The sequence below is a fragment of the Balaenoptera musculus genome, chromosome 11, assembly GCF_009873245.2.
Source record: "Balaenoptera musculus isolate JJ_BM4_2016_0621 chromosome 11, mBalMus1.pri.v3, whole genome shotgun sequence".
Lineage (NCBI taxonomy): Eukaryota > Metazoa > Chordata > Mammalia > Artiodactyla > Balaenopteridae > Balaenoptera > Balaenoptera musculus.
In genome coordinates this window covers 2013999-2040052 of record NC_045795.1, presented here as the reverse complement: position 1 = coordinate 2040052, position 26054 = coordinate 2013999, and the positions used below count along the sequence as shown (strand labels likewise).

The window sequence follows — 26054 nt, the reverse complement described above, 5'->3', positions numbered from 1 at the left end:
AAAGGGAGGACCCTCTGTGAGCTCTGGCTTGTGTGCCAGCCCTGACCCCTCTCTCCTGAGGGGTCGTGGGCCTGGGAGCGGGGGATCCTGCAAGGAGGAGGAGCAGAGGGAAAGGTCCGGGCTGGCAGGGCCCTGCGCCAGCAGGAGCTCAGCACCCTGGTCAGCCAGCCGTCCCCGTGTGCACCCAGGTCGCTGCTGCACCACCTTGGGGCATGAAGCCTTCGTGTTCTTCCAGTTAATCCCATGGGTCCCTAAATGCCCTTATTCGCTGGGCTCCCCACTTCTACCCCAATTGCATGAAAATCCTGGGGATTTTCTCAGGGGTTTCACTTATAACCTTCAGGAGGTGAGAGGCTTGGAAAGTCTGATCTGCCCACAAGCACTGGTGCTTCTGACCCTGCCATTTGGGGGTCACTGTCGGGTCCTGCATGGCCTAATGGACTTCTGTCCACTGAGACAGTCACGTCCTAGATGGTTCAGAGCCCACAGCCCGCAGGGGCCCCCGGAGTGGGCTCCAAAGAAGCAACTCTTTCAGCTCACATTCACGCAGGTTTTAAACAGTAAGTATCTAGATTTACTTTCTCTCTTCCTTAAACGATTTCACATACAGAAAAGTAAATGTGATATAATTATTTCTCAAAGGACAGTGAAATGAATACTCAGGTACTCACCCTCTAGTTTAAGAAATAGAACATTAATAGACCTTTAAAAGAGCTGTGTGCCCCCTCCCGTCACATTCCTATCCTGAATATTTCATTATAACTCTACCACTTCAGTATGAATCTCCAGATGCCTTATTTGGCATGTTTCTATACTTACTCTAGGTGATCTTCTGTGACCTGTTTTCTTCCCCGTTCAACTTTATGATTATGAAACGTGTATGCCTGTGGTTAACTTTTTTTTAACTGGGAAGCAAAATGTGTAAATGCTCCATTTTACAGGGTCCATTTTCTAAAGCTGTGGCTCTAATAACCCACGAGCAGTGTATAGGTTTTCCGGTTGGCTTCCATTCTAACATGTGCTACAACCCAAACTTTTAGATTTCTGCTCGTCTGCTGGGTGTGAAATGGCTCACCACTGCACTCCATGCGCATTTCTCCTGAAAAACTGACATCTTCCCTATGTGCGTCGGCCAGGTGCGCACCCTCTTCCGTGGAATGCCTGGCATTTGAGCACACGTGTGCGTGTGCAGGTGTGTCCTTTCTCTACCTCTTATGGTCCACATTAAGCTTATTTGAATAAGTTTTTTATTCCATCTTTATTCTTTGCTAATGAGCATTCAGCAATATAGATACCCGTCAAATATTACTTGCGCTGCAGCCCACAAATCTGATAATATAGTATTTTAATTATTCTTCAGTTCTAAATACTTAAAAAATTCTCCATTATAATTTTAACTTTGAGTTATTGAAAAGAGGGTTGTCAAATTTCAAGTGATGTGTTTCTTAGTTATCTTTATGATTTGATTTAGTTATATTTTGGTCAGAGATGGTCTTCTGAATTTACATATTCTTTGGAATTTGCTGAGATCATAATTTGTGATTTTTCCATGAATGTTTCAGAAAAATATGGATTTTCTTACTGCTGGGTGCAGTGATTTTTATGCAAGTATTATGTCACTTTTGTTCAAATCTTTATTCTTTTGTGTGTTTGACCTTTCACTTACAAGGAGATGTGTGCTGAAATCTCCCACTCTGATAGTAGATTTGTCGATCTTTTTTTTTTAAATAAATTTATTTATTTTTATTTCTTTATTTTTGGCTGTGTTGGGTCTTCGTTTCTGTGCGAGGGCTTTCTCTAGTTGTGGCAAGTGGGGGCCACTCTTCATCGCGGTGCGTGGTCCTCTCACTATCGTGGCCTCTCTTGTTGTGGAGCACAGGCTCCAGACGTGCAGGCTCAGTAGTTGTGGCTCACGGGCCTAGTTGCTCCGCGGCATGTGGGATCTTCCTAGCCCAGGGCTCGAACCCGTGTCCCCTGAATTGGTAGGCAGATTCTCAACCACTGTGCCACCAGGGAAGCCCCCTGTCGGTCTCTTTTTATAACTCAGCTTGTTTTATATATGGTTTAAAACTGCTTATTAAATGGATACGAGTTTGGAATTGGTATAACTTCATATTGAATTGGAACTCTTACCATTACACAGAAACCTCCTTTACCTCTAATCATCTGTTTATATTAATATAGCTGTTCTGCCTTCTTGGGCTTAGGATCTGCATGGTACATCTTATAACTTTTTTTTTTCTTTGGTTTTGTTTTAGATATATCTCTTGTACACAGCAGATAGCTAAACTTAATTTTTTATCCAGTTTGACTCTGCCTTTTACATTTTTTTGTGATTATATACATATTAGGATTTTTTCACCATAATTTTCTGCCTTTGTCTTTTTTTTTTTTTTTTTTTTCCTGCCATGCTGCTTGGCATGTGAGATCTTAGCTCCCTGACCAGGGATCAAACCCATGCCCCCTGCAGTGGAAGTGCAGAGTCTTAACCACTGGACCCCCAAAGAATTCCCCACTGTCTGCTTTTACTGTTTTTTTCTTCCAGTCTTATTTTATTTTGGATGATGGCATTGTCTCACTCCATTCTAATTTGATCCTCAATTTCCATTATTTTAATGCTTATCCTAGAAACTTGAATACATATATTTCACTTAAAAAGCTAATTATTAACTATCCTTCTCCTTGAAAAGAACAATTGGCTATTTTAATTTAGATTATACTATTTTATGTGTTATTTTCATCCAGCATTTTAGTTCTGGTTTTTAACCCTGAGTCAGACTTCATTGTTAGTGTTTTACACGGTCAATATTTGTCTAGATTCTCCCAAGTTTACCCTGTTCCTTGCTCCCCATGCCCTGTTGCATTTCAAACCTTCCTTCCTTCCTTCTGGAATCACTGCCCTTCTAAAAGAAATACAACTTTTAGAAATTCCTTTAGTAATGTCTGTCCATAGCAAACTGTATTTTTTGATTTTATGAAATGCCTTTGTTTTACTCTAATAATTGAAAGAGACGTCTAAATTTATAGTCATCCTTTTTTGCAACACGTCGATGGTGGTATTCTACTGTTTTCTGTTGTTGCTATTGAGAAATCAGCTGTCAGTTAAACTGTTGTCCCTTTACAGGTGATCTATCCCTTCCACTTTTCTTTCGTGTCAGGCAGTTCCACTATGCTATGTCTGGGTATAGGTTTTCTTTTACTTATCCTGCCTGAGACATGTGATACTTACTAAATCTGACATTCTTCACAAATTCTGGGAAATTCCCAGCTATAGTACTTTTTGAAGTATGGCACGCCCCCATCTTCTCATTCCAGAAATCCAATTAAAAATGTAATAGGCCTTTCACTCTATTTTCTCTCTTAATCTACCCTTCATCCTTTCCACTTCATTCCTTATTTGTTTAGGTCTGTCAGTTCACCAGTTCTCTCTTCATCTGTGTGTAACCTAGTGTTTATCCTGTTCACTTGAGCTATTTTTCAAATCTGTGTGGTCACTTTTGAATGTCTCTTGTCTGTTGCTCAGTGTTTGATTCCATTTTTATTTCCTTAAACATCATTATTTTGTGTTATGTATCTCACAGTGGCAATATTAGAAGCTCAAGGGTGGTAAAATCTACTGCATGGTGTTTCTGCTTACTCTCAGTCATGATATTTGGTTTCCTCATGTATTTGGCAATTTGGGAGTTTATACTAGGCTGACTTAATCAGGGAGCATCCTGACAGGCACGAGACAATGTTTTTCTCTAGAGTAAATTTACTTCTTCCTGTACTGAGGATTGTCATCATTTGGGGCCACTTAATTTCTTTAGATTTCCCCTTACTCTGTATGTGGGTAGAATAAGTCCTATTCCAGGATCCTATGATACTGGAGAGATTTTTTTTCTACCCAGAGCTGAGATGGATGTAGGTTAGCTTCCTGTCTCCCCATAAGGGCAGGTGTAATTTTCTACCCACCTTCTGACAGAGGTGGCCCCCTCTATGCAAGGTCTCAACTGAGCTGCCCACATTGCACAGACGCAAGGTCTGGTCTCTCGCTTCTCTTTTTGTTGGAATGTTAACATCACAGAGTATTGATAACATAGAGCATTGATATCATGTGACCCCGAGGCAGCCTAAAGTTCCATGTTTCTATCCATTCTGCCGTCAGTAACTCGTTAGGCTTTTGCTGTTAAGGGGCAAGGCTGGTGGGTAGGGGGTGGGGACAGAGTTGTGGATATGCTCAGACATTTCCCTCAATTTCTTACGACCTCAGCAACGCATTTAAAGATCTGGCCTCCGGAAGTGTTGCTGCAGGACGCCTTTTGAGAAACCTCATCTGCTCATCTGTCACGAGCAGGAAATCAAAGTCTCAGAAGGGTTTTCAACCTCAACCAGAAACTCTGCAAAAGTTGACCCACAAAACTTTAGGCCCTTGCTCAGCAGGAGACTCAGCTCAGATTTCCTCTCTTCCCGTGAGGAACTCCCCGTGGGGTCTTTGCGGGTCATTTCTCAAAAAGGGCCTCTGTTCAGATCTGCCTCAACCCCCTGACGGTTCTGGAACCTGAGAGGTTCTGAGCACAAACTCTGGAACAGGTGCTTTGGTGTGAGCCTCAGCTCTGCAAGGTGTTGGGGTGGGACCCTGGCCAAGGTACTTCAACTCTGTCTCAGTTTACCCATCTGTAAAATGGGGCTAATAATAAGATCTTACAGCCTACCAGCTCGGGCCGGGAGAAACTGCACAAAATACCATCCTTCATCAGGGATTCGGGAGTTCAAGTGACATATGATCTGATTCCTGATAACCTCTGTCCTCAATACAGCTTCATAAAACCGATGACTGAATGTATTTACATTTCAACACATCCATCCCGCTTGACAGAAAGAGAGGCAAACAGAAATCAGACATACCAGGGAATTCCCTGGCGGTCTGGTGGTTAGGACTCCGCACTTTCACTGCTGGGGACCCGGCTTCAATCCCTAGTCAGGGAACTAGGATCCTGCAAGCCCCGAGGTGTGGCAAAAAAAAAAAAGAAATTGGCCCCAGGACTTGGGGACCCCAGACAGCTCTTCCTGGGGCCTCAAGGAAAGGATTACAATGTGCAAGGCTAGGGGCTCCTGGAATCTTACACAACCAGTGGGGAAACTAAGGAAGGCCAGACTCCCTGATTTCACAGATGGGGAAACTGAGGCCCAAGAAGGCTGATCAGCTTGTTCAAGGCCACTCAGTCGGTGCAGAGGTGGGACTGGGCGGGGGGCCCTGAGCCGCCCTCAGGTCTCCGCACGGCAGGGTCTCACCCTGTCCTCCTCTTCCTTTGTTCACTACGCATACTTAACCCATTTGGTGAGAAAAATAACTTGATATATTACTATACAATTTGTTCCAACTTTATACACCTCTGTGTGTTTTTATATTATAACCATATTCCAAAATTAATCTGTTTTCACTGGAGTATTTCTTATTTCCATGTAGACACTAACTACGCTTGTTGAATTTAGGATTTCTCTAGTTGCAATTTCTATAAAGCCACTTGAGCAAAAAAGGCAAAGTACTGCCTCCCATGACTGGAGAACTGAAGACGGACATGCCAGCTTCAGGCAGGGATGGATCCAGGTGTCAAAGGAGGTCCTTAGGGAGGCGTCTCTTTCTGTGGCTTGGATGACCTGTCCTCAGTGTGGCTTCACCTGCAGGACGGCGCTCTCTCCTCATGGCCCCGACCAACCTACAAGGTCACAGCTCCAAGTCCAGAAGCCAGAAAAGTCTTCTCCTTCCCAAGTTTAACCTCATTTTCTGGGGCAGGGACGCTGCTTGGTGAGGGGTGTCAAGTGCCACTCCTGGGTACTGAGGGGCCGTCCCCCTATGATACGACACGGTTGGTTGACAGGGCATGTTTCCCGAAAGAAAACCCAGTGTGGCCATGAAAAGAAACATGAGCAGACGTGGGTCAGGCAAACACGGCCGTTCAGGACACCTGCCGCCTCAGCCCAGGGGGCGGCCACGCGCTCTGTCGCCACCCGATCCCAGGCTCGCCGGTTGCTTCCAGGGAGGAACCAGATGCGCTGGGCTCAAATCCCGTACCTGGCCCACTCTAGCCGTGACCTCGGGCAAGTGTCTTAGCCTAACTTTGCCCCAGTTTCCGCATGTGTAACATGGGGGCACCACAGTGCTTGCTCACGGGGGCACGGTGAGGGTCAGACGAGGTGATAACACATGCATGGATTCAGCACCCAGTATATGTCGGCTGGTATTACTCATGATTAGCATTGCTAAGGAAATAAAACTTAGTTCAGAAAACTACTTTCACCTTGTATGTAGCATTTCCTTAGCACACATTCTGTACGTGGAATTGCCGAGGCAAAGGCCGCCTGCGTTTACAGCCCTTGTTACTTGTTGCCAGGCTGCTCTCAACAGCTCTGAGCTGCTTAACAGTGTCGCAGGCGGGGGGCCCTGTGCTCGGGGACCCACGTGATCCCCAGCCTCTGGCCTTGCCTAGGATGACCTTCCTTTAAGAGCAAAACAAAACAGCCTGAGCACACACCCGGCAGAGGGAGGGCCACCTGGGGTGCGGGCTGTCCCCCACTTCCTTCGTCACCCCCCGCCCCCAAGCTGCTGCTGTGCCCTCGCCTTCCTACACCCCCTTCCCGCTGCCGTTCCCTGGGCTGTGCCCCGCCGGAGACCCGTGCCCATTCCCTCTCCCAAACTTGCAGGCTTCCAGGAGCTGCTCCCAAACTCCTGCCGCCTTCCTTCCACTGAACAACATAAGTCTCTTCCCTCTTTTTTTTAAACCCAACCTCCATCCAAACTAGGCGCTGGAGCCTACGCCCGCATCGCCAAAGAGAACTTCTGGATGTAAAAAGGCCCCGTGCTCCTAAGAAAAACGGTGCCAGGGCTTTAGGACGTTTAGGGAGCACCTCGTGGACGGGCGCTGCTCGGACCCGACTTTCCTGGAGCGAACAGCCTGGGGAGGGAGACAGACGGGACAGCGAGAAAGCCCTCGTGTGTTTCCCGCAGAAACAGAACGCCACGGAGATGTTTTTAAAGCCGTGAGGAAGGCAGGCACAGGACAGGGCGTCCGACTCCATCCAAGGGGTGGTGGAGGCCCCCTTAACCAGGTGACGTGAAAGGTGGGTGCAGAGGGTGACGACGGGTGGGGCACACCTGAGAGGGAGCGGCCTGCACGGAGGCCCCGCAGCAGGAGGGGCGCGGGTCCCCGGCCGGCTGCGGAGACACGGGGGCGGGGCCGCGGACCAGCCAAGGATGCTGGCCGTTCCCAAGAGCACGAGAGACCCGGGCAGAACCAGTAAGCCTGGAGTGGTGAGGGTGTGCGCGCACATGGTTGAAGGTTCCTCGAAGCGCTCTGCAGAAAATGGTTTGTAACGGGCAGAAGTGCAGGAGGGCAAGTCACTTGGGAGGTTGCTGCAGCAACCCAGACAAGAAAAGGCGGCACCTTGGACCGGCACGGTGGAAGTGGGGATGCAAACACCGCGCAAGTGGGGCGTACGTGACGCGTACGCAGTTCAGCAAGGCGTGGAGCTTGGCTGGACGCGAGTCAAGGTGAGGCCCAGGCTCGGGCCCGAGCATCCGATGACCGTTGCTGCCACTCACTGAGATGAGGGGCAGTGACGGAGGCTGGGAAGCGGAAGGACCCCGCGGATGACAGGCTGGGCAAAGAGACGACACGACACAGACGGCAGACCTCGGACCCCGGCGGTGACCTCCTTGCTTGCCCGACCCCGCTCCCGGGCCAGGGAGGAAACAAGGGCAGCGAGGACCTGGGCAAACGGGGGGCGCGATGAGCAGCTATGAACAGACACCGAAGGTGACGGTAACACCCAGGGCGACAACGCCTGGGAGAAGCCCGGCCGAGAAACTACTCCTCCGGGCAGCGGTCGGCTGACGCCCCGGGACAGAAGGCTGGGTCCCCAGCGCCACTGAAGCGCTCACCTCCGTGCGGCAGGCTAGCTGGCTTCTCAGCGACGGCGCGTCCGGCTGCCTCTGCGAACATACGCAGTGGTGCCAGCAACGCCGAGAAGCCTCTGCAGAGAAAAGCCCCAAACCCACCGGCCTCAGAAGGAGGGGCGACAAAGAGGAAGGCTTCGGGGTGAAGACAGAAATACAAAGTCACGCGTGACTGGTTTCCCTCCAGACGCGACCGTGGGGGCACCCACGCACTTTCTATCTCATCTGGCACGACTGCCGCGAGATCTTAGCAGAGATGGCTCTGCAGTTATCTCAAGAGGGAATCTGTGGCTCCTGCGTGCATACTTTCGGATGAAGATGGAATCAGAAGCTAGAACTTTGATACTGAAGGGGAGGGCGAGGCTCAGGGGAGGCGCAAGCTCCCCAGGAAGCGGCCTCTCAAGAAAAGCAGCTGGACCGTCCTGAGCAGGCCACGCGCGAACAGTCGCCATCAAAGACGTTGCATTGTGTGGGTTCTGAGGATGGTCCGCTGGTGCTAAACGGGGAAGAGAAAACCTCTGAGGAACGTGTTCAAGTGGGGGCCAACTGGGAAGCTCCTTTCCTTGGACAGACACCAGATGGGACCTGCGTCCCAAGGAGCACAGAGGAAGCTGACGGTTAGATGCAAACCCTCGATGAGAAGGAGGTTCGGTGGCTGTCATCTACCCGTCCCAGCAGGGATGGGACCACAGACGACCAGGCTGAGGACACCGCGGGAGAACGGAAGGCTTTCTCCAGCGTCCTGAGGCATTCAGTGTTCAAATCCCATCTTTGCTTCAAAGCGCAGGGTCCAGTATGTGAGGGCTTTCCTGAGCGTCCCAGCACATATGGGATGAAGAAGGCTCAAGGGGCTGCAACAAACATGGCATTTAAAGGACCTTTACATCAAACACATGTGACAGAACATGGCATTTAAAGGACCTTTACATCAAACACATGTGACAGAACATGGCATTTAAAGGACCTTTACATCAAACACACGTGACAGAACATGGCATTTAAAGGACCTTTACATCAAACACATGTGACAGAACATGGCATTTAAAGGACCTTTACATCAAACACATGTGACAGAACAGAGGACGGGAGAGATTTTGAAGACGATGCTTCTGAAAAAGAACAGGGCCCAAGAGAGTCTGAAGAAGGCAGTTCCAAAAGTCTGAAGAGAATGGTCTCGAGGGAACCTAAAAAGGAGAGTCTCAGAAAAGATTATGAAAGAAGTCTGGAGGTGACCCTGAGAAGGAATCTGAGGAGGACGGCCCCAGAAAGGGTCTGAGGAAGATGGAAGAAAGAGAATCTGAGGACTGTTCTGAAAAAGTTTGAAGAAAATGGCGTCAAAAAAGAGTCAGAAAAAAATGACCCTGAAAGATCAGATGCTGATTTGAGGATAACAGCTCTGAGTGAGGGAAGGTTCAGATGAAAAGGAAGAAGATGCACATGAAATACTATCTGGTGGCGACTTCCCTGGTGGCACAGTGGACACGACTCCATGCTCCCAAAGCAGGGAGCCCAGGTTCGATCCCTGGTCAGGGAACTAGATCCCACACGCCGCAACTAAGAGTTCGCAGGTCACAACTAAGGAGCCTGCAAGCTGCAACTAAGACCCGGTGCAACCAAAAGTAAATATTAAAAACAAAACAAAAAGAAATACTATCTGGTGATGCATCAGGTGAAAAAGAGGAGAAAGAAAATGAGGACGGAAAAGGGTCTGAAGATGCTGGGGGGTGGAGGGGCGGGGGAGGGGGAGAGGAAGGTGAAAGGTGTGTGACGAGGGGGATCCAGCGGGAAGCTGGGACAGTCTGATGGGAGCGGGGCTGGGATACTGAGCAGAAGGGCCCTGACCCCAGGCAGTTGCTCTGTCCTGGGCAGTGACGATGACCGTGACGATGGGGGGAGGGGGTGGGGGGAAGGGATCTAATTCCTCAAACCCGCTTTGGGGGAGACACTCCACCTACACGTGCCCACACCTTGAGGTTACCGTCAGTCACGTTCCCCGAGCTCGCACAAACTGACAGGATGCCTTCTCACTACTGCTTGGAAACCTCGTTGTAACGGGCACGCAGGGATTGTGAAAATACGTTAAGTGGCTGCTCAATTAAAACTTCACAGTCAGGATGCAAGTAAAAAAAAAAGATGGAAGAAGTAAGTCCAAACAGAGCACTCAAACACGAGCTGTGAACAGACTTCACTTTTCTATGAAAACAGACATTCAAGTTGAGTTATGGCATAAAACAAAACCAAACCTAACAAATCCAGTTCCAAGCCAGGAGAACTACAGAAAAACACCACTACCCGCGAAGGCTGAAGACAGGGAGATGGAAAAATATTACAAATGAAAAGAAAGCCTGGGAGAATACGGACATGTGTCAGGAGAGAATTCGGGACAAGCAGCGGGTGATGGGAGCCGCGAGTCGGCCTACAGGACCCTGGAGACACAGTCACATCACCCCACACACCTGCTGCTCTGTCGTGCCATCGTTTATTACACACACCAGCACCTCCCAGCGCGGCCCCGAGGTCACTGCCCGAAGTACCAGGGGGGCCAGCAGGGGATGGGCTCCTCCTTCCAGATGGTCTTCAGCCTCTGCGCCCAGGAGGCCACCATCCCCCTTCTTTCTTCTTCTGATGCAAATTCAGGAGCAAAACTGATATGAGGGGCAAGGACTTTAAATCCACAGAAGTGCAGCGTGCCGTGCTACAGCCGCAAAGAAAGGAGAGCGATGAGAAGCCGCCCTGCACACGCCATCCGTCCAGTCACCAAAGGGGACAGAACACCTTTCATGCTACCAGTTAACCGAAAACAACGGAAATGCCCCAGAACCTCAGGACACAGCCGCTACCAGGGAGGCGAAGAGTGCCGGGCAGCGGCAAGTTCCAAATTCTACTCTGATAACTGACATTAATCTTTAATCTCTGCTGTTGAGTCAGACACTAAAGTTTACGGTTTTGACTGGTTAGGCAAATTATGGCAAGTCATGCGATGGAATATTCTAGAATGAGGTTATTTTAGCTACAATGTGCCACCATGGAAGGCTGTTCAAGACATGCATTAAATGTAAACAGCAAGAAGAAACGTGAAGCAGTATTTGTGGCACACTGTTTATGTAAAAAGATAAACATGATAAGCCTAATCGTTAAAAGTATATATTTAAAAATATATATGGGCTGTAAAGAAATACATCAAATCATTGAAAGTGATTACTTTTAAGGGAGGAATTAAGGGGACTATTTTTATATTTTATAATCTCATTTTTTTCTATGATATGTACTTCTGCAAACTGAAAAAAAGGTGAAGATTTTTTAAAAGCAGAAATTTAAGCCTGGCTCACGGCACCTAGGCGGCCCCGCGGCCTCTGCAGAGGGAGCTCGGGCTTCCGCAGCTGAGCAGCACTGCACGGGATGACTACCCCGTCTCCTTTCAGAGATCATTTTTCTAGAAATATCACTGTCCTCCGCCTGCACTCCTTCCCTAAACCCACACCCTGTCCAGGCCTGCCCCATCAGGTGGGTGGGAGGCCGGGACCCACACCACCGCCTGCATCTTTAAAGCTCACAAACCCTTAACTACGTGATCTCTTCCGAGCTCAACACACATCCCTAACAGCCTCGATGGGCAGCTTCCATGCAGGTCGCTGGGTCTCCCAGGAGTTCCCTACGGGACACGGGGGCTGACCCAGGGCCCCCAGTTCCCTTCCTCGGCTCTGCCCCTCAGCAGGGCGCTTCCGCTGACCGCCGTCCTCGCCGAGCCCGGGCCCAGGGCGCAGAGGCAGCCCGGCGTCCGCCTGGGAGCGCAGCCCGGAGCCGAGTCCTGGGCTCCTGGAGGGGGGGTGGGCTCTGGGCAGGCGCCCAGCCCCTGGCTCCACGGAGACGTGCCCACTCACGAGGCTGTCGGATGCGGGCCCGGGAGCCTCTTGCCAGGCTTCCAGGCGATCCTGCCTCAGGAAGCAGAGCCAGAGTGTGGATGGCTCTAGCCTCCCGAGTCGTGACACACACGGGCCACCGTGGGGCTCCTGTGTACCCCAGAGCACACCAGCCAACTAGGTTTGGCCTGGCCTCTGCCCAAACGACAGCAGAAGCTGTCCTGATAACACGTGTTTTCCTCATCGGCCAGCCTTTCCAGTGTTGCCAAGTAAATCATTAAAGACGGCAGAGGCTGCCACTTCTGTACCCAGGGAAGTCACAACGGTCTGGCCTTCAGGCCTATGTCACACCTCCTTTGTACCAGGGGAGCTGCAGGGCAGGGAGGGGTGTGGCGTACCTGGAGGGGCCACAGGAAGTATCGGAAGTCTCCGCTGACTCCAGTTTTCCAGTACATGTCGGCCGTGCCGCCCGTGGTTAAGGACAGGATGGCCAGTTTACCCTGCAGAGGACACAGCACACGCCCTGGTGCGACCCCAAAGGACAGGGCAGTAAAGGCCACTGTGACTCCAGCCCAGAGGTTTATAATGACCGGGAGGAAAAACCCGAGGCCAGCTCCCCTGCACCCTTCCCTGATGGAAAGACACACATTCCCATCTCCGTCCACCTCAGCTGCAGGTGACAGCTACATCGAATGGAGAGAGCACGGGACAACCAGAGGAACGGACGGGGCGCACACAGAGCTGACAGGCCCCGGCGCTGCTGGAGGGCAGGCTTCAGGGACGCAGGGGAGGAGTGGATGAGGCCGAGGCCAGACCTCAGAGTGGCTGGGAGGGCAAATGGTACCACCCGCGGTGCCCAGCTCCTGGGGCCACTCAGCAAAGGGTGGCATCTTTTCACGGTCCAAGACGGATCTCATGACTCAGTGTTTTCTTTATATGCACTTATTTTCTGAGGATCTCAGAATTTAAAATGTCATTTGTTTTAGTAGGAAATCCATAGCTACCACGTCCCGTGCATCTGCCAGGTTCCCCGCAACCTCTTCCCTGGGGGCGAGACGTTATCCTGTTTTCAAGGTGGTTACGTGACGCTCAGAGGTGACCTGGCGCGTGGCCAGCTATGAGCCCGCATCGTGGAGCAGGTGCCCCCCGGCAGCCGCCCCCAGGCCAGCCCAGGCCTCCCTGGCTGAGCACGCAGACGGGCGTGGACGCTCTGTATCCCTTGCTGGAAGAAAAGCCCACGACCTCGGGAACGATGCTTTCTCGCCCATGTAAACACACGGGGCCTTGCGCACAGCTGGCGCTCAGTGTTTGGTTAAAAAATGCAAACTGGGAGTGACTTGCTGAGACGCCCCCTCCAGCCCCATGGACGCCGCCCCTCACCGGGCCGTACCTTGAGGAGGCCGTCGTCGTAGAAGCCCGGGAGGTCGAAGGCGAAGCCCTGGCACAGCACCCTGTCCATCCAGCCCTTCAGGACGGCCGGCACGCTGAACCAGTACAGCGGGAACTGCGGGAGGGGCAGGCAGGGAGCGCTGGGGTCGCCTCCGCGCTCCTCTGCCTGGCGTTCGGGGGAGCCTCCTCCCCGGGCCCGGCAGGCAGGTGTCCGCAACACGACGGGGAGGCTTCTCCCCCTTCTCTGAGGCGCGCGGTGTGGCGGTGACGGCCGGCGGCGCGGGCAGGGCCGACAGCGTGCTGGTCGCTGTCACAGCTGGCGCTGCGTCCCCCGTGACGGTCCCCGACTGCTTGCCCCTGACTGAGCGGGCCGGGAGGTGCTGAGCCCCAGCCACGGGGCCAGAGGGAGGGTGTGGGAAAGAGTCTGCCCGTTTCCCCGCCCAGGGGTGAGACACGCATCTAGGAGTCGGGCTGGGGTAGGTTCTGAGAAGTCTGCTCCTCAGATTCCACACACCAGCAGCACGGTCTCCCTGGAGTCCACTCCGGTCCCCACAGAAGCCCTAACACCATATCCAACAATATCGTCAATGAAAAGAGATGAACACATGCAATAACCTGTTACCAAAGCTAGAAGGAAGCCCGTGTTTCACGTGCTTTCACTATAAATCTAACTCAGGACTTGGCACTGAAATCCCAGCTCCACAACCTACTGCTGTGTGACGTTGGCAAGTTACTTAACCTCTCTGGGCCTCCTTAGCCTGATTTGCAAATCACTCACAGCACTGTGGTGAGTGTCAATGACACATCACAGTGCCCAGAACAGGGTAAATGCTCAGTGAGTGGTGAGCTATGGTCACAGTAGCAGTGGTCGTGGTGAATGACATTTATATTAGTGTTGAGCAAAAAAAAATAAACATACATGCAGAGGCTCTGGGCAGAGTACGGGGAAAAGGGGTGGGGGTGGGGAGAAGACAGGTGAAAAGAGGCAGGAATAAAGAAAGACTCCCACAGAGGGGACAGGCCTTGGCTGGTGTTCACCTTCCAGTTACAGGAGAGGAGGAAGGGGAGGAAGGGGAGGAAGGGGAGGAAGGGGAGGAAGGGGAGGAGGAGAGGAGGGGGAGGAGGGGGAGGAGGGGGAGGAGGGGGAGGAGGGGGAGGAGGGGGAGGAGGGAGCCTCGGGCTCCGTGTGCTCAGCCGGGAGCCCGCAGCGGAGGGGAGACAGAGCTGCGTGGGGTTCTGCTCGGACCAGGGGCCGGACTGCTGGGCCATCGTCACACGGCTGCATGGCCCTGCGTGACTACCAGCGTGCCGGTGGTAAACCGCGGGCACTCAGGTGTAAGGAGGATGGAAGAAGGTCCGCACTTGGACCAGACCCGGAGTCAAGGTCGCGGGGAAGCGGGGCGGGCAGACACAGGGCTGCCGCTTCCGCGTGCACAGGTGTAGTCTACGGGGCGTTTCTGCGCTGTGTCTGGAAACTGGCTCGGCGCCCACCGCAAGGGTGGTCCTGTTCTCCCGCCCCCGCCCCGCCCCTCAGCAGGTTGGAAAACAGAGACGATGTGGACCCAGGAGACCCCTTCCTGGGAGGCTGGATCAGGGGCGTGGGGCAGAGGCAGGGCAGCCAGATCGGAGAGGAGCAGCTGCCATGGGGAAGGGAGCAGACACCCACACCCCGTGCCACGGCCCTGAAGCCCGCCACGGCCTGTCCTCGGGTTCCGGGGACCCAAGTGATCAGGGCCCTTACGATAAATCCCCTTCTCTCCTGGCCTGACTTGGATTTCTATCCACCCAACGATTCCCCAAAAGTACATTTACTCTGCGGCCATGACGCCCGCCTGGCTGGCCGTGGACGTGGCATCCTGGGCAGCTCTCGTGCAGTGAAGCCTGCCTGGGACAAAGGTGAGTGAGCACCAGGCGAGGGCAGGGGGGTGAGGCCGCCCACGGGGCTTAGGGGAGATGATCCTCCTCCTGACGACCAGGATACTTAAGGCAGCAGCTGCATCTGGCCCAAAGCACTCTGACAAACACCCACGCAGACAAACCTGGTTTCCATGCAGCCCCACACCTCCCGGGCTGGGGACCAGAGAACGAAGGCAGAACCTTCTGCAGGGTCGGACGTTTCGGGACCACAGGCTAAAGGGAAATCCCTGCTGTTTACGTGGGGGTCAGGATCTGAACGGGGGATATGGGCTCCCTGGGTCTCCGGACCCAACGAGACAGAAGTAAGCGCGCAGATCGTAGCACCACCGCCAGGAGCGTGAACTCAGTACCGGGAAAGACTCTGCACACAGGACAAACCAAACTCGTTACCATAATCCGAGGGGAAACAAACCTGAAACATCACTAGGTCGGCCTCCTGAACCTTTTTCTGCTCCGCGATTATGTCACTGGTCAGAGACCTCTTCTTGTAGGCCTCGTACGCTTCCACACCGTAGCTGAAGAACTCGGGGCTGGAGAGGGCGCCTGGAAGAACAGGACAGGGGTTCTCGCCCAGGGGGCAGCCGCGGCCCATCCCGCCAATCCCACCAGCGCCACTGCTGCCTGGACGTCACTCCCCACCCCCAGCAGGCCACCGGGCAGTCACAGAGACCTGAGCACGCGCCAGGCCCTGGGCTCAGACTGTGGGCGCAAAGGGAGGAAGCTACGTCCTTACCTTCCCCTAAGGGACTCAAAGTCCAGTAGGAGAGGTGGATGAGTAACCACACGATAACACACAGAACACGACCACCCAGCCAGCTCGGTGTAACGTTACGGCAGACGGGCCTCACACCCCACAGCCTAGAAGCAGGGGGTCTCACTCTGCGTGTGCAACAAGCGCTGCAGCCAGCTCTGCGGGGGCGGGTTAGGAGCGCACCCTGGGGATGAGTCGGTGAACAGGGTTCTGATGACGAAGTAGGAGTTTCAGGCAGCCTGGAGAAGCGGGGGACCTTCTGGGCAGAAGACGCAGACGGGGAAACTTGGCCAGCCCAGGAGTGGGCCACTGGGAGCACAGCCGAGAACCTGCGGTGAGAGGCCGGGAGGCCCGCAGGTGATGTGACTGCAGGAATGGACCAGGGCTTGTGAGCCCGGCCGAGGGGCTTAAGCTTCTCCTGCACACAGGGGGCTGCTCCCCACGTATATAGTGAATGCTCCAATTCAGCTCTGGAAAAGCTCACTGTGGCCTCAGCGATTCAGGAGAAAGCCTGGTAGGGGAGGGGCTCAGGCAGCAGCAGCGGGGGGGAGGGGTCGGGCTGGAACCTGCAGCACCTGACCCTGACCCTGACCCTAACCCTAACCCTCTAACCCTAACCCTAACCCTCGATAACTAGGCTGAAAGCCAAGTTAACACTTTGACCTAGGCCTTCAGTGGGTTCTCCTCAAGCAGCATGCTTCACCCAACCGCGCTGATCAGTGTTAACAACAGTCGCCCGTGGCTGAGGATCCCCACGTACCACGCCAGGCTCTGCAGCATCACCTTGCTATGTTCGTGACAACCCGACAGGCTGGCTAATTCCGACCGACCAGAGAGGAGGTGGAGGCTGAGGGCCGAGCTTAAGGCCACGGGTCCCACATGGCAGCAGAGGGGACGACGGGAGGCCCAGGTGCCGCCCCTGCAGCACGCGGCCTGCGGAGGAGGCCAAGGAGAGGCCAGCCCTTCAGCAGCCACGGCTGAGAACGTGCCAGGGCTCTGCTTCCTCCCTCAGCCTCCCCGGGGTTCATTTTCATTCAAAGCACCTGTTGGGACCCTTCTGTGCATGAGGTTCTGTACCGACCAGAGACCCTGAGCAGGAGAGCCTGTGTCTCAGGCAGGCTGCCGCCCACCAGGTGTGGAGCCCACAGAGGACACTGGGTGCTTCTGATAATGGTACACGGACAATAAAATGTGCATGGGCCACGTATGTTCTAGATAAAATTAAAAAGTAAGTATCAAAGCAAAGGTATCCAAATGTCATGGGAAAACGGGAATATTTTTATAAGTGAGGGTATGGAGAGGACTTTCTTAGTAAGACAGGGAATCCAGAGCCATGGAAACATACTGACTCATAGCTTGAAACGAAAGCTGGAGACAAAGTAAGCCTAAGTCAACAGGGCAACTGGTAAGTTATAGCAGGTACCATGAAGTGCCACGCAGTCATTAAAAAGACTCCCAAAAGCTCTAGTGAATAAAGCAAATCCCCACTTATATCTGTATCTACAGAGTTCCTAAGCTCTACACAGATATGCACTTTGCTGATATTTGGAGTAAGATCTACAATGATCCACACCACAAAGTTCGGCCTGCTTGTCCCTGGGGGCCAGGCAGGACCAGGAGGGCGTGTGAAGGGGCTTGCTGTTTTCACCCTCTGCCCACCTGTTCACCACATTTAAGATACTTTATACAAAGAGCTTGTGTCACTTGATTCACTGAAAACCAGTGGCTCCTCCACATAATACTCTCTATCTCCCCAGTCCCTGCTTTGCTATTGGCTCAGTGAAAAGAATTATTTGGTTTATTAAAAGGGAATAGACAGGGACCTCCCCGGTGGTCCAGTGGGCAAGACTCCATGCTCCCAACGCAGGGGGCCTGGGTTCGATCCCTGGTCAGGGAATTAGATCCCACATGCCGCAACTAAGACCCCGCGCGGCCAAAATAAATAAATATTGTTTTTTTAAAAAAAGGGAAGGGCTCCCCTGGTGGCGCAGTGGTTGAGAATCCGCCTGCCAATGCAGGGGACGCGGGTTCGAGCCCTGGTCTGAGAGGATCACACATGCCCGGAGCAACTAAGGCCGTGCGCCACAACTACTGAGCCTGTGCTCTAGAGCCCGTGTGCCACAACTACTGAGCCTGCGCACTGCAACTACAGAAGCCTGCATATCTAGAGCCCGTGCTCCGCAACAAGAGAAGCCACCGCAATGAGAAGCCCGCGCACCGCAACCAAGAGTAGCCCCTGCTCGCCACAACTAGAGAAAGCCCACGCGCAGCAACAAAGACCCAACGCAGCCAAAAAAATAAATCAATAAAATAAATAAATTTTAAAAAAAAGAAGGGAAGACAAGAAGAGACAAGGATGTCAGCTATTACCATCAGCACTGAATACTAAATCTGGGGATCTTGTTAACCCAATAGCAAACAGAAGGAAATTAAAGGTAATTAATTTAAAATTAAAATTCCTGGAAAACCACAGGTGAAATTATCATTATTTGCAGGTGATCTGACTGTATATCAGGAAAGCCCCAGAGAATCAGCTGAAAACTACAAACAGTAGGAAAATTAGTAGCAGCCACATACACGCACACACAGATTAGTCCTCTCCATAGAGAGCAGGGGACCCCAACCCCCTGGCCGCAGACTGGTACCCGTCCTCGGCCTGTTAGGAACCGGGCTGCACAGCAGGAGGTGAGCGGCGGGCCAGTGAGAGAAGCTTCCTCTGCATTTACAGCCGCTCCCCATCGCTTGCATTACCGCCTGAGCCATCCCTCGCTTCAGTCCATGGAGAAACTGTCTTCCACGAAACCCATCCCTGGTGCCATAAAGGCTGGGGACTGCTGACACAGAGGAACAAAACCCAGTTAGTAAGAATTATGTGAGAGCTGCATGAAGAAAACTCGTAAACAGACCTGGAAGGTTGCAAGAGCACATGAGCAAATGAGGAGCCACGCCTGTCACTGGGACAGAAAGAACTTTACGAGGCTGAGTCATCTGTAAACTTAATGGGACCTCAATAAAAAGATCATCTGTTACCTTTTGAATCTTGCCACCCAAAGGCTGGCACTTGCCATCTGCCTCTACAAGGATTAAGTCACAAACTGCTGTGACCACTGACCTTCAACACGCCCTGAAAGGAGTTCAGGGTGGAGATCAGGAAGGAGGCGCCCTGTGCTCCCGGAAAAACTGGCAGAACAGGCCTTCAGAGATTTAGATCTTTCCAGGAGAAGATTTTATGAGCCCAATTCTTGCACCTCTTCGTATCTAGAAAAGCACTAACATCACTAACGGAGACATGTGCTCCTTGTGACCAGCAGCAACCTTCTGCCAAACTGTGTGCTCAACTGCACGTACCCCCTTCACCAAAATCACACATATCCTGACTTCCCCCCTCACCTCTTCAGAGCAGTTCCTCAGAGCTCTCTGAGAGGCTGTCTCCTGGGCTATGGTCCTCATTTTGCCCCAAATGAAACTTAACTCACAACTCTCATGTTGTGCATTTTTTTTTCAGTCGACAATCTGGAAAGCTAATCCAAAAGATTTTATGGAAAAGTAAAACTAGTCAGAAAAAAATAGAAAATAAGACAAATGAGGGTGACCTAACTCTATCAGATATTAAATAAATTATTTGCCAAAATAATTAAAGCCATGTGGTACTGAGTCATGGATAGGAAAACAAAACCAGAATACAAAGTTTAGAAGAGAATAAAACATATGTGGGAATTCAGATCACAATGAAGGTGGCATTTTAAATTGGGGCAAATAGCTGGATCATGTAACAAATGGTGATGAGAGAGCTGGGTAAGTACTTGGGAGAAACGACCCACACCTCACATCATACACCAAAGTAAACTCTGAATAGAGAACGTACTTAACTCTAAAAAGTGGAGCCTGTCAAATACCAGAAGAAACTGTAACACCTTTAAAAAATAAGCTTAGACTTTTCACGACACAAAACACACGGGTCAAAAGCCAACTAAGCACAAGTAAATGACATTCTGCACGAAAAAAGCCACCACAGTAATGTGGACTAAAAAAAAAATAGGTAAAAATATATTTACAATTCATATACAAAACTGTGTACTCAGGGACCATTTTTCCACCTGTCAGATTGGCAATTATCAAAAAATTGGTAAAATGAGGAAACGAGCACTTGCAAACACTGCTGGGGGTAAACTGGCACAGCACCTACAGAAAGCAGTTTGATATTATCTACGAAAATTCAAAACGCACATTCCCTCTGATCAGCAACTCCATTCTAGAGATACCTGCACAGACAGGAAAACACATATGGCCATGACTGTGCACTGCAGCTCTGTTATCATAGCAAAAGTGAGAAACAACCAAAAATGCCCATTAGTGGCAGCTACTTAAACCATGCCTCCTCCATACAATGCGGGACTTCGCAGCAGAAAAAAAGCAACATGCAAAACAACATATGTAATATGTTCCCATTTTTTAAAAAGCGGAGGGAAAATGGAGGCTATGCCCTTAATTGCTTTAGGTACATCAAGAGATAGCGCAGACTCACTCCAGAAAGATGCACAGGTAACGGGTGACACTGGTTTCCTTGGGGGCAGAGAAACCAGGTGGCTGGGGACAGGGGAAAGAACTTGCACTGAGACCTTTTTGACTTGAGAACTCTCCATCATGTGCAATGATAACCTTTGTTTTCAAACTTTTTTTGTTTTCAAGCTTTTAAAAAAAATGACAAAGAAGGCAAAATCCCCCAAACAATCTGATTTAAAAATGGGCAGAGGATCTGAACAGACATCTTTCCGAAGAAAACACACAGATGGCCAACAGGCATGTGAAAAGATGCTCAACATCACTAATCATCAGGGATGCACATCAAAACCATAGTGAGATATCACTTCACACCGGTCAGAATGGCCATCATCAAAAAGACAAGAGACAACAAGTGCGGGTGATGACGTGGAGAAGAGGGGACCCTCATGCACTGCTGGTGGGAATGTAAAGTGCAGCCACTATGGAGAACAGTATGGAGGTTTCCTCCCCAAAATTAAAAATAGAGCTACTACCCAGCAATCCCACTTCTGGGTATTTACCCAAAGAAAAGGAACACAGTAACTCAAAAAGATATCTGCACCCCTATGTTCACTGAAGCATTATTCACAACAGCCAAAATACGAAAACAACCGAAATGCCCATCAATGGATGAAGAAAAGGTGATATATAAACACAATGGAATATCATCCAGCCACAAAGAAAGAAACCTTGCCATTTGCAGCAACATGGATGGACTTGGAGGGTATCATGCTAAGTGAAATAAGTCAGGCAGAAAAAGACAAATACTGTATGATCTCACTTATATGCGGAATCTTAAAAAACAAAACAAAAAAATAACTGAGCTCATGAATACAGAAAACAGATTGGTCGCTGCCTGGGGCAGGGGCAGGGGCAGGGGCTGGAGGGGGTGGGTAATACAGGTAAAGAGGGCCGGAAGAACAAACTTTCAGTTATAAATGACTAAGTCACGGGGATGTCACGCACAGCATGGTGACTACAGTTAAGACTGCCGCATATTTGAAAGAGTGGATCTTGAAAGTTCTCATCAAGAGGGGAAAAAAGTGAAACTATGTGCGGTGACGAATGTTAACTGGACTTGTCATCATTTTGCGATATATACCAACATCGCATCCTTATGTTATACACCTGAAACGAACACAACGTTATGTCAATTATACCTCAGTAAAAAGACACACACAAAGAAGAAAGTTTAAAAAACCAGAGCATTTATTCCATGACTCACCAGTGATATCTTTCCTTGTGGCCCTCGGCTCAAAGTCCATGGCATAGAGATCAGAAACGGTGACGGTGCAGCCCTGCCGGCTCAGTTCAGCCACCGCCACGTCCTTCAAGGACCCGTTGAAAGACCTGGGCTCTTGGTGCGCGTAGACGATGAGCACTTTCTTACCTAAATCCGGACAAGAAACCATTTCTCTTGAAGAATAATTCCTCTTTGTCAAAATTCAACAAGGACTAAAATGACAATGAAACACGTAGGTGCATCACCGTGGTTGAAGCTAAGTAAGAAAGACCAACCCTTTTTATGGGTGACAGTTTTAAAACAATGAGCATTTTTTAAAAAATCTAATTATGTCATAGTTCATCATTACTTGAGTTTACTAACACACAAATACACGAGTAAAATTACAATTCCTCAAGAGTAACACAACTGAGTTCCTTAAAAGCCCAATCTGTTTTATCCTCCGTAAGTTTTAGCCGTGTTGCCTAATATCGTAAGAAACTACCGTGACTAATCTTTTGTGCTAACCCTTTGTCGGAAGGCATCAGCCACTGACACACAGCTCTGCTTCCTTCCCCTCCACCAAAAACTGACACTTAAGACATCAAAACTCAGGTCCCTAGTCCCACGGGAGAGGCAGGGCCTGCATCAAGTCCCGCTTTTGGGGGCGAGGCCGAGGGCAAGAGGCTCTAAGAAGACCAGCGTTACAGGGCCTGGCTGTGTCATTAACACCAACAGCCTCTGAAGCAGTACTGTCCTCGTTCAGAAGATTCTGTGAGGTTAGGTACCGATTTCTTCCAGAAGGCAGCTGTGGGGATTTGTTTAAATCTTCCCTGGGAACATCTGAGACCAAAATGTTTAAACTCTTGATTTATATTATTCTGTTTAGGCCCTATAAGGAGAAAATATAAACGTCAGTTGGAAGCAAACAGCTTTGGGGCATTCAGCTGAGTGTAAAGGTTGAACCCCACAAGTGAAATTAATGATTAACAGTTTTATTTTAACCCCTCAGACTCATTTGTTATAAAGGAACTCTACTTGGGGGCTTAATAGGAAAAAGGATACACATGAACTGGGGAGAGCGCTGCCTCCCAGGGGATATTTCACGAGGTCTGGAGACGTTTCTGGCTGTCACTTCCAGAGGGAGGCACGGCTGGCATACAGGAGACAGAGCCCAAGGCTGCTGCTAAACATCCCACAAGTACAGACAGGTCCCAAAACACAGGGCTATCTAGCTCCAAAGGTCAGCAGTGCCGAGGCTGAGAAACCCTAACGGATGACGCAATGTGTAAAATAACGTGAATGTTTATGTTCTGAAATGAAAGGATTGTCATCTTTTGTTGAAAAAAAAAGATGTCACAGAATGGGATGTGTGTGAGTCGTGCTGAATCTTTAACCATCGTGACTCTTGGGGCTCATTCACTCAGTATCTATTTATTGAGCACCTACTATGTCCTGGTGATCATCCCAGAGGCTGGAGACAAAGCAAAGACAGCATAAGCATTAGATTTTGATGGGGCTGAAATGGACAATAAGACCAGTAAGAAAACACAAAATGAGAGAATTCCAGACAGCAGTGCACATTATAAACAAGTTTTATACGCTTCAGTGCTGTCTGGAGTTTTCATAACAAGGTATTCAATTTCTAACTAAAATTTTATTTTAAAAAAGCTTAACTCCCCCATGGCTAATAGTCACCTGCCATATTCTAGGAAGATGGGTATTTTTCTCTCTGGACGCTGCCAAGAGGAGGGTCTGCGGTTAACCCTGGGCACGGAAGGACTGGGAGTGGTGGGCCCTGGGCTCTCAGGCGCAATCACTCTCCTCGGTGACCCCAACAATCTAGAAGAGAAAACAAACACTGAGGGACGGGGGGAGATTGGGGGGGAGAGTGGTGGGGAGGTCGAGGTACAGCCACAGACAGGTTCAGGCAGAGGGAAGAGCGAGGGTAAGGCAGGCAGTGGGAGCGGCCAGGTGTTCAAGGACGCCTGCTTCATGCACCTGGGGTTAAAACAGAGCGCTGGATGGTGCGAGATTCAGTCCAAGAGATGGGTGGGTCTGCAGGACAGGGGCAAAGACTTTATCCTGAGCCTAACAGAAAGCTGTTGGAGCACGTTATGCAGGAGAGTGATGGGACCTGATCACCTCGGACAGGTCATCAGTGTCACTCCAGATTCAGGGACACCTCGTCCTGCGATCCCTAGGGTCAGGGCCCAAAGACATTTTGGTTTGCTTAAAAACCATTTAATTTTAATGCCTACAGTAGGGCATGCATTCCCCTCTTGCTTTGCTGGGCCCAGTTTACCTATTTACATCACCCGCCAGGCCACTGGAGACCACTGAGTTTCTGACTCCCGCTGTGGTAAATTCTCCTAGTTGTACAGAATAAGAAACTGAGGCCCAAGAAGTCGGCTACTTGCCCAACACTTCCCCACTGACCTCCCCTACCTACTGCCCCTGCACAGCAAGGGTACCTACCCCTTCCTCGGAAATTATACACTTACCAGGTCAACAGGAAAAAAGAGCCATGTGGTGGTTAAACTCTATATATCACATCAAATGGGCTGATAGTTTGATGTACATTACTTCGTCCTAATCTCCGCGACCGTTTCTCTCTTCCTACACTTGGGTTCTTTCCATCCCCCCTAGAACTATGCATAGCCGTGCAGGAAGCATACACCGAGTACACGTTTCTCTTTTCGAATTTCTCTGGCTGAGAATCTCAGGGACTAAAGTTAAAGAAGCTGAGTTCCAGGGCCTGCTACAGACTGGACGGTACGCGGGGCAGAGGCCGAGCCGGAACTCGGCGGCCCGCGGGCCCAGGCCGGGTCACCGCGACGCCCACTCGCTGACCCCGGGCTGCCCTCTTCCCGTCTGCAGCTGGGGTCAGCGCAGCCCGAGTCCAGGGCGGAGGGCAGCGGCTGAGGGCAGCGAAGGGCCTGCTCACCCTGTGCCCCAGCCTCGTACTTGCAGAAGAGGAGCCTCAGGCACGCGGGAAGTGGGAACCCGCGGAGACCCTCGCCCTGGGAAGGGTCCCCAAGCCCGCCCGCCGCGTGCGACGACACTCACCGCAGCCAGCGCGCGCCCAGAACGAGGGCAAGACGCGGACTCCCTCCGGAAGAACGTCCGACGTCCACGCCACGTTCTGGCCCCGCGGGCCACGCACTCGCAGACGTCGGCGCGCTGACGCGCTTTGCGGGGCGGACGCGGGGAGTCAGCCAGCGGGGCCCCGCCCCCGCCCCGAGCGCAGTCCTGGCCACGCCCACTCCCCCAACCACGAACACCGCCCCGCCTCGCCCTAGACCCGGCCCCGCCCCGCCCCGCCCCCGAGCCCGACCAGTCTCGACCTCTCCCCGCACTCGGCGCCCCGCCCCGCCCTAAGCCCCGCCCCGCGCGCTCTTCGCTCCGCGCCAGCCCGGGCCCTCGTGGCCGAGCGGGGCCCGGTGGCTCCGCGCGGTGGCGGCTGGAGGGATTGTAGTGCTGGGAAGATGGGGGCGCCCCTGCCCTCGCCTCACGTCTCCTCCACCCCCACGCGGGTGTCCAGGGTAACGACTGAAGGTCGCGGCATAACGCTCAACGATAAAAAGGATGAACTATCGATGCACCCAGCAGCCTGTGCGAGTCTGCAGAGAATTATGCTGAACGAAAAATGCCAATCCCAAAATGGTCCGTCCTGTACGATTCCATTTATGTAACATTTTTGAGATGAGAAATTCTAGAAACGGAGAACAGATAAGTGGTTGCCAGGGTTTGGGGGGCGGGTGTGATTATAAGAGGGACCTTGTGGTGATGGGAATGTTCGGTGTGTGACCGCATCCTAGTGGTGACGTTGTACTGTGGTTTGGCCAGATGTTTTTATTGGGGAGGCTGGGTAAAGAGCACATAGGATGAAGGTTCAAGGCCAAGGAGATCCCCTAGAAGGCAGAGAGGTACTGAACCGTAGCCTGTGGATGTGTGGGCGAGGGGTGCTGGTGAGCAGTTTGGGCTAATTTTCTCCTTTTCCCTTTTTCCAGCACTTTCTGGCTTGTAACACCTCATTTAGTAGCCCACCTGCCACTGCGACCCACCCGAGGACCCTCCCCAAACGCTCTGCCTTGATTTCCGGTGTCCTGGGATGGCCCTATAGAGCAGAAGGGAGGTTTTCCCCGCTTGTGTAATGTTCCTAATGAAAATAACTGCAGCTGCTGTTTGCACACCAGCGTCAGGGTCTGTCTGCGGCTGATGTTTTCCTTGGGTTCAGAAGTGAGGACATCGCCTCGCTGTGACATGCTCTCGTGCCAGCAGGAGACAGGCCACCTTGTCCTGTGAGCCCAGGAGGTCCTGGGGGACGTTTTCATTTTAGAATGACCTTTATCCGAGGGAAACGTTGTAGAGGCATTTCCGAATGTATTAGAATGTCCTCAAAGATGAAATTCGGTTGTTCTCCCCCCTTTCTTG

General features: G+C 51.4%; 2 protein-coding genes across 3 annotated transcripts; both read right to left on the bottom strand.

Moving 5' to 3' along the window:
• Positions 1–5003: 5003 nt before the first annotated feature.
• On the bottom strand, positions 5004–9494 carry LOC118903885. The gene is made up of 2 exons (XM_036869398.1): positions 8987–9494; positions 5004–8814 (listed from the first exon to the last, which is right to left on the bottom strand). Exon 2 carries the CDS (start codon positions 7309–7311, stop codon positions 6400–6402), a length of 912 nt encoding a protein of 303 aa, XP_036725293.1. The 5' UTR covers positions 7312–8814; positions 8987–9494; the 3' UTR covers positions 5004–6399.
• Positions 9495–10111: 617 nt separating this feature from the next.
• Positions 10112–24822, bottom strand: NQO2 (N-ribosyldihydronicotinamide:quinone reductase 2). 2 transcript variants are annotated; one of them, XM_036869399.1, is made up of 8 exons: positions 24687–24822; positions 23316–23459; positions 21621–21785; positions 19909–19950; positions 15515–15645; positions 13187–13300; positions 12195–12296; positions 10112–10631 (listed from the first exon to the last, which is right to left on the bottom strand). In XM_036869399.1, exons 2-8 carry the CDS (start codon positions 23320–23322, stop codon positions 10455–10457), a joined length of 738 nt encoding a protein of 245 aa, XP_036725294.1. In that variant the 5' UTR covers positions 23323–23459; positions 24687–24822; the 3' UTR covers positions 10112–10454. The 2 variants fall into 2 exon arrangements, with proteins under 2 accessions (XP_036725294.1, XP_036725295.1); XM_036869400.1 differs by lacking the exon at positions 19909–19950.
• Positions 24823–26054: the final 1232 nt, after the last annotated feature.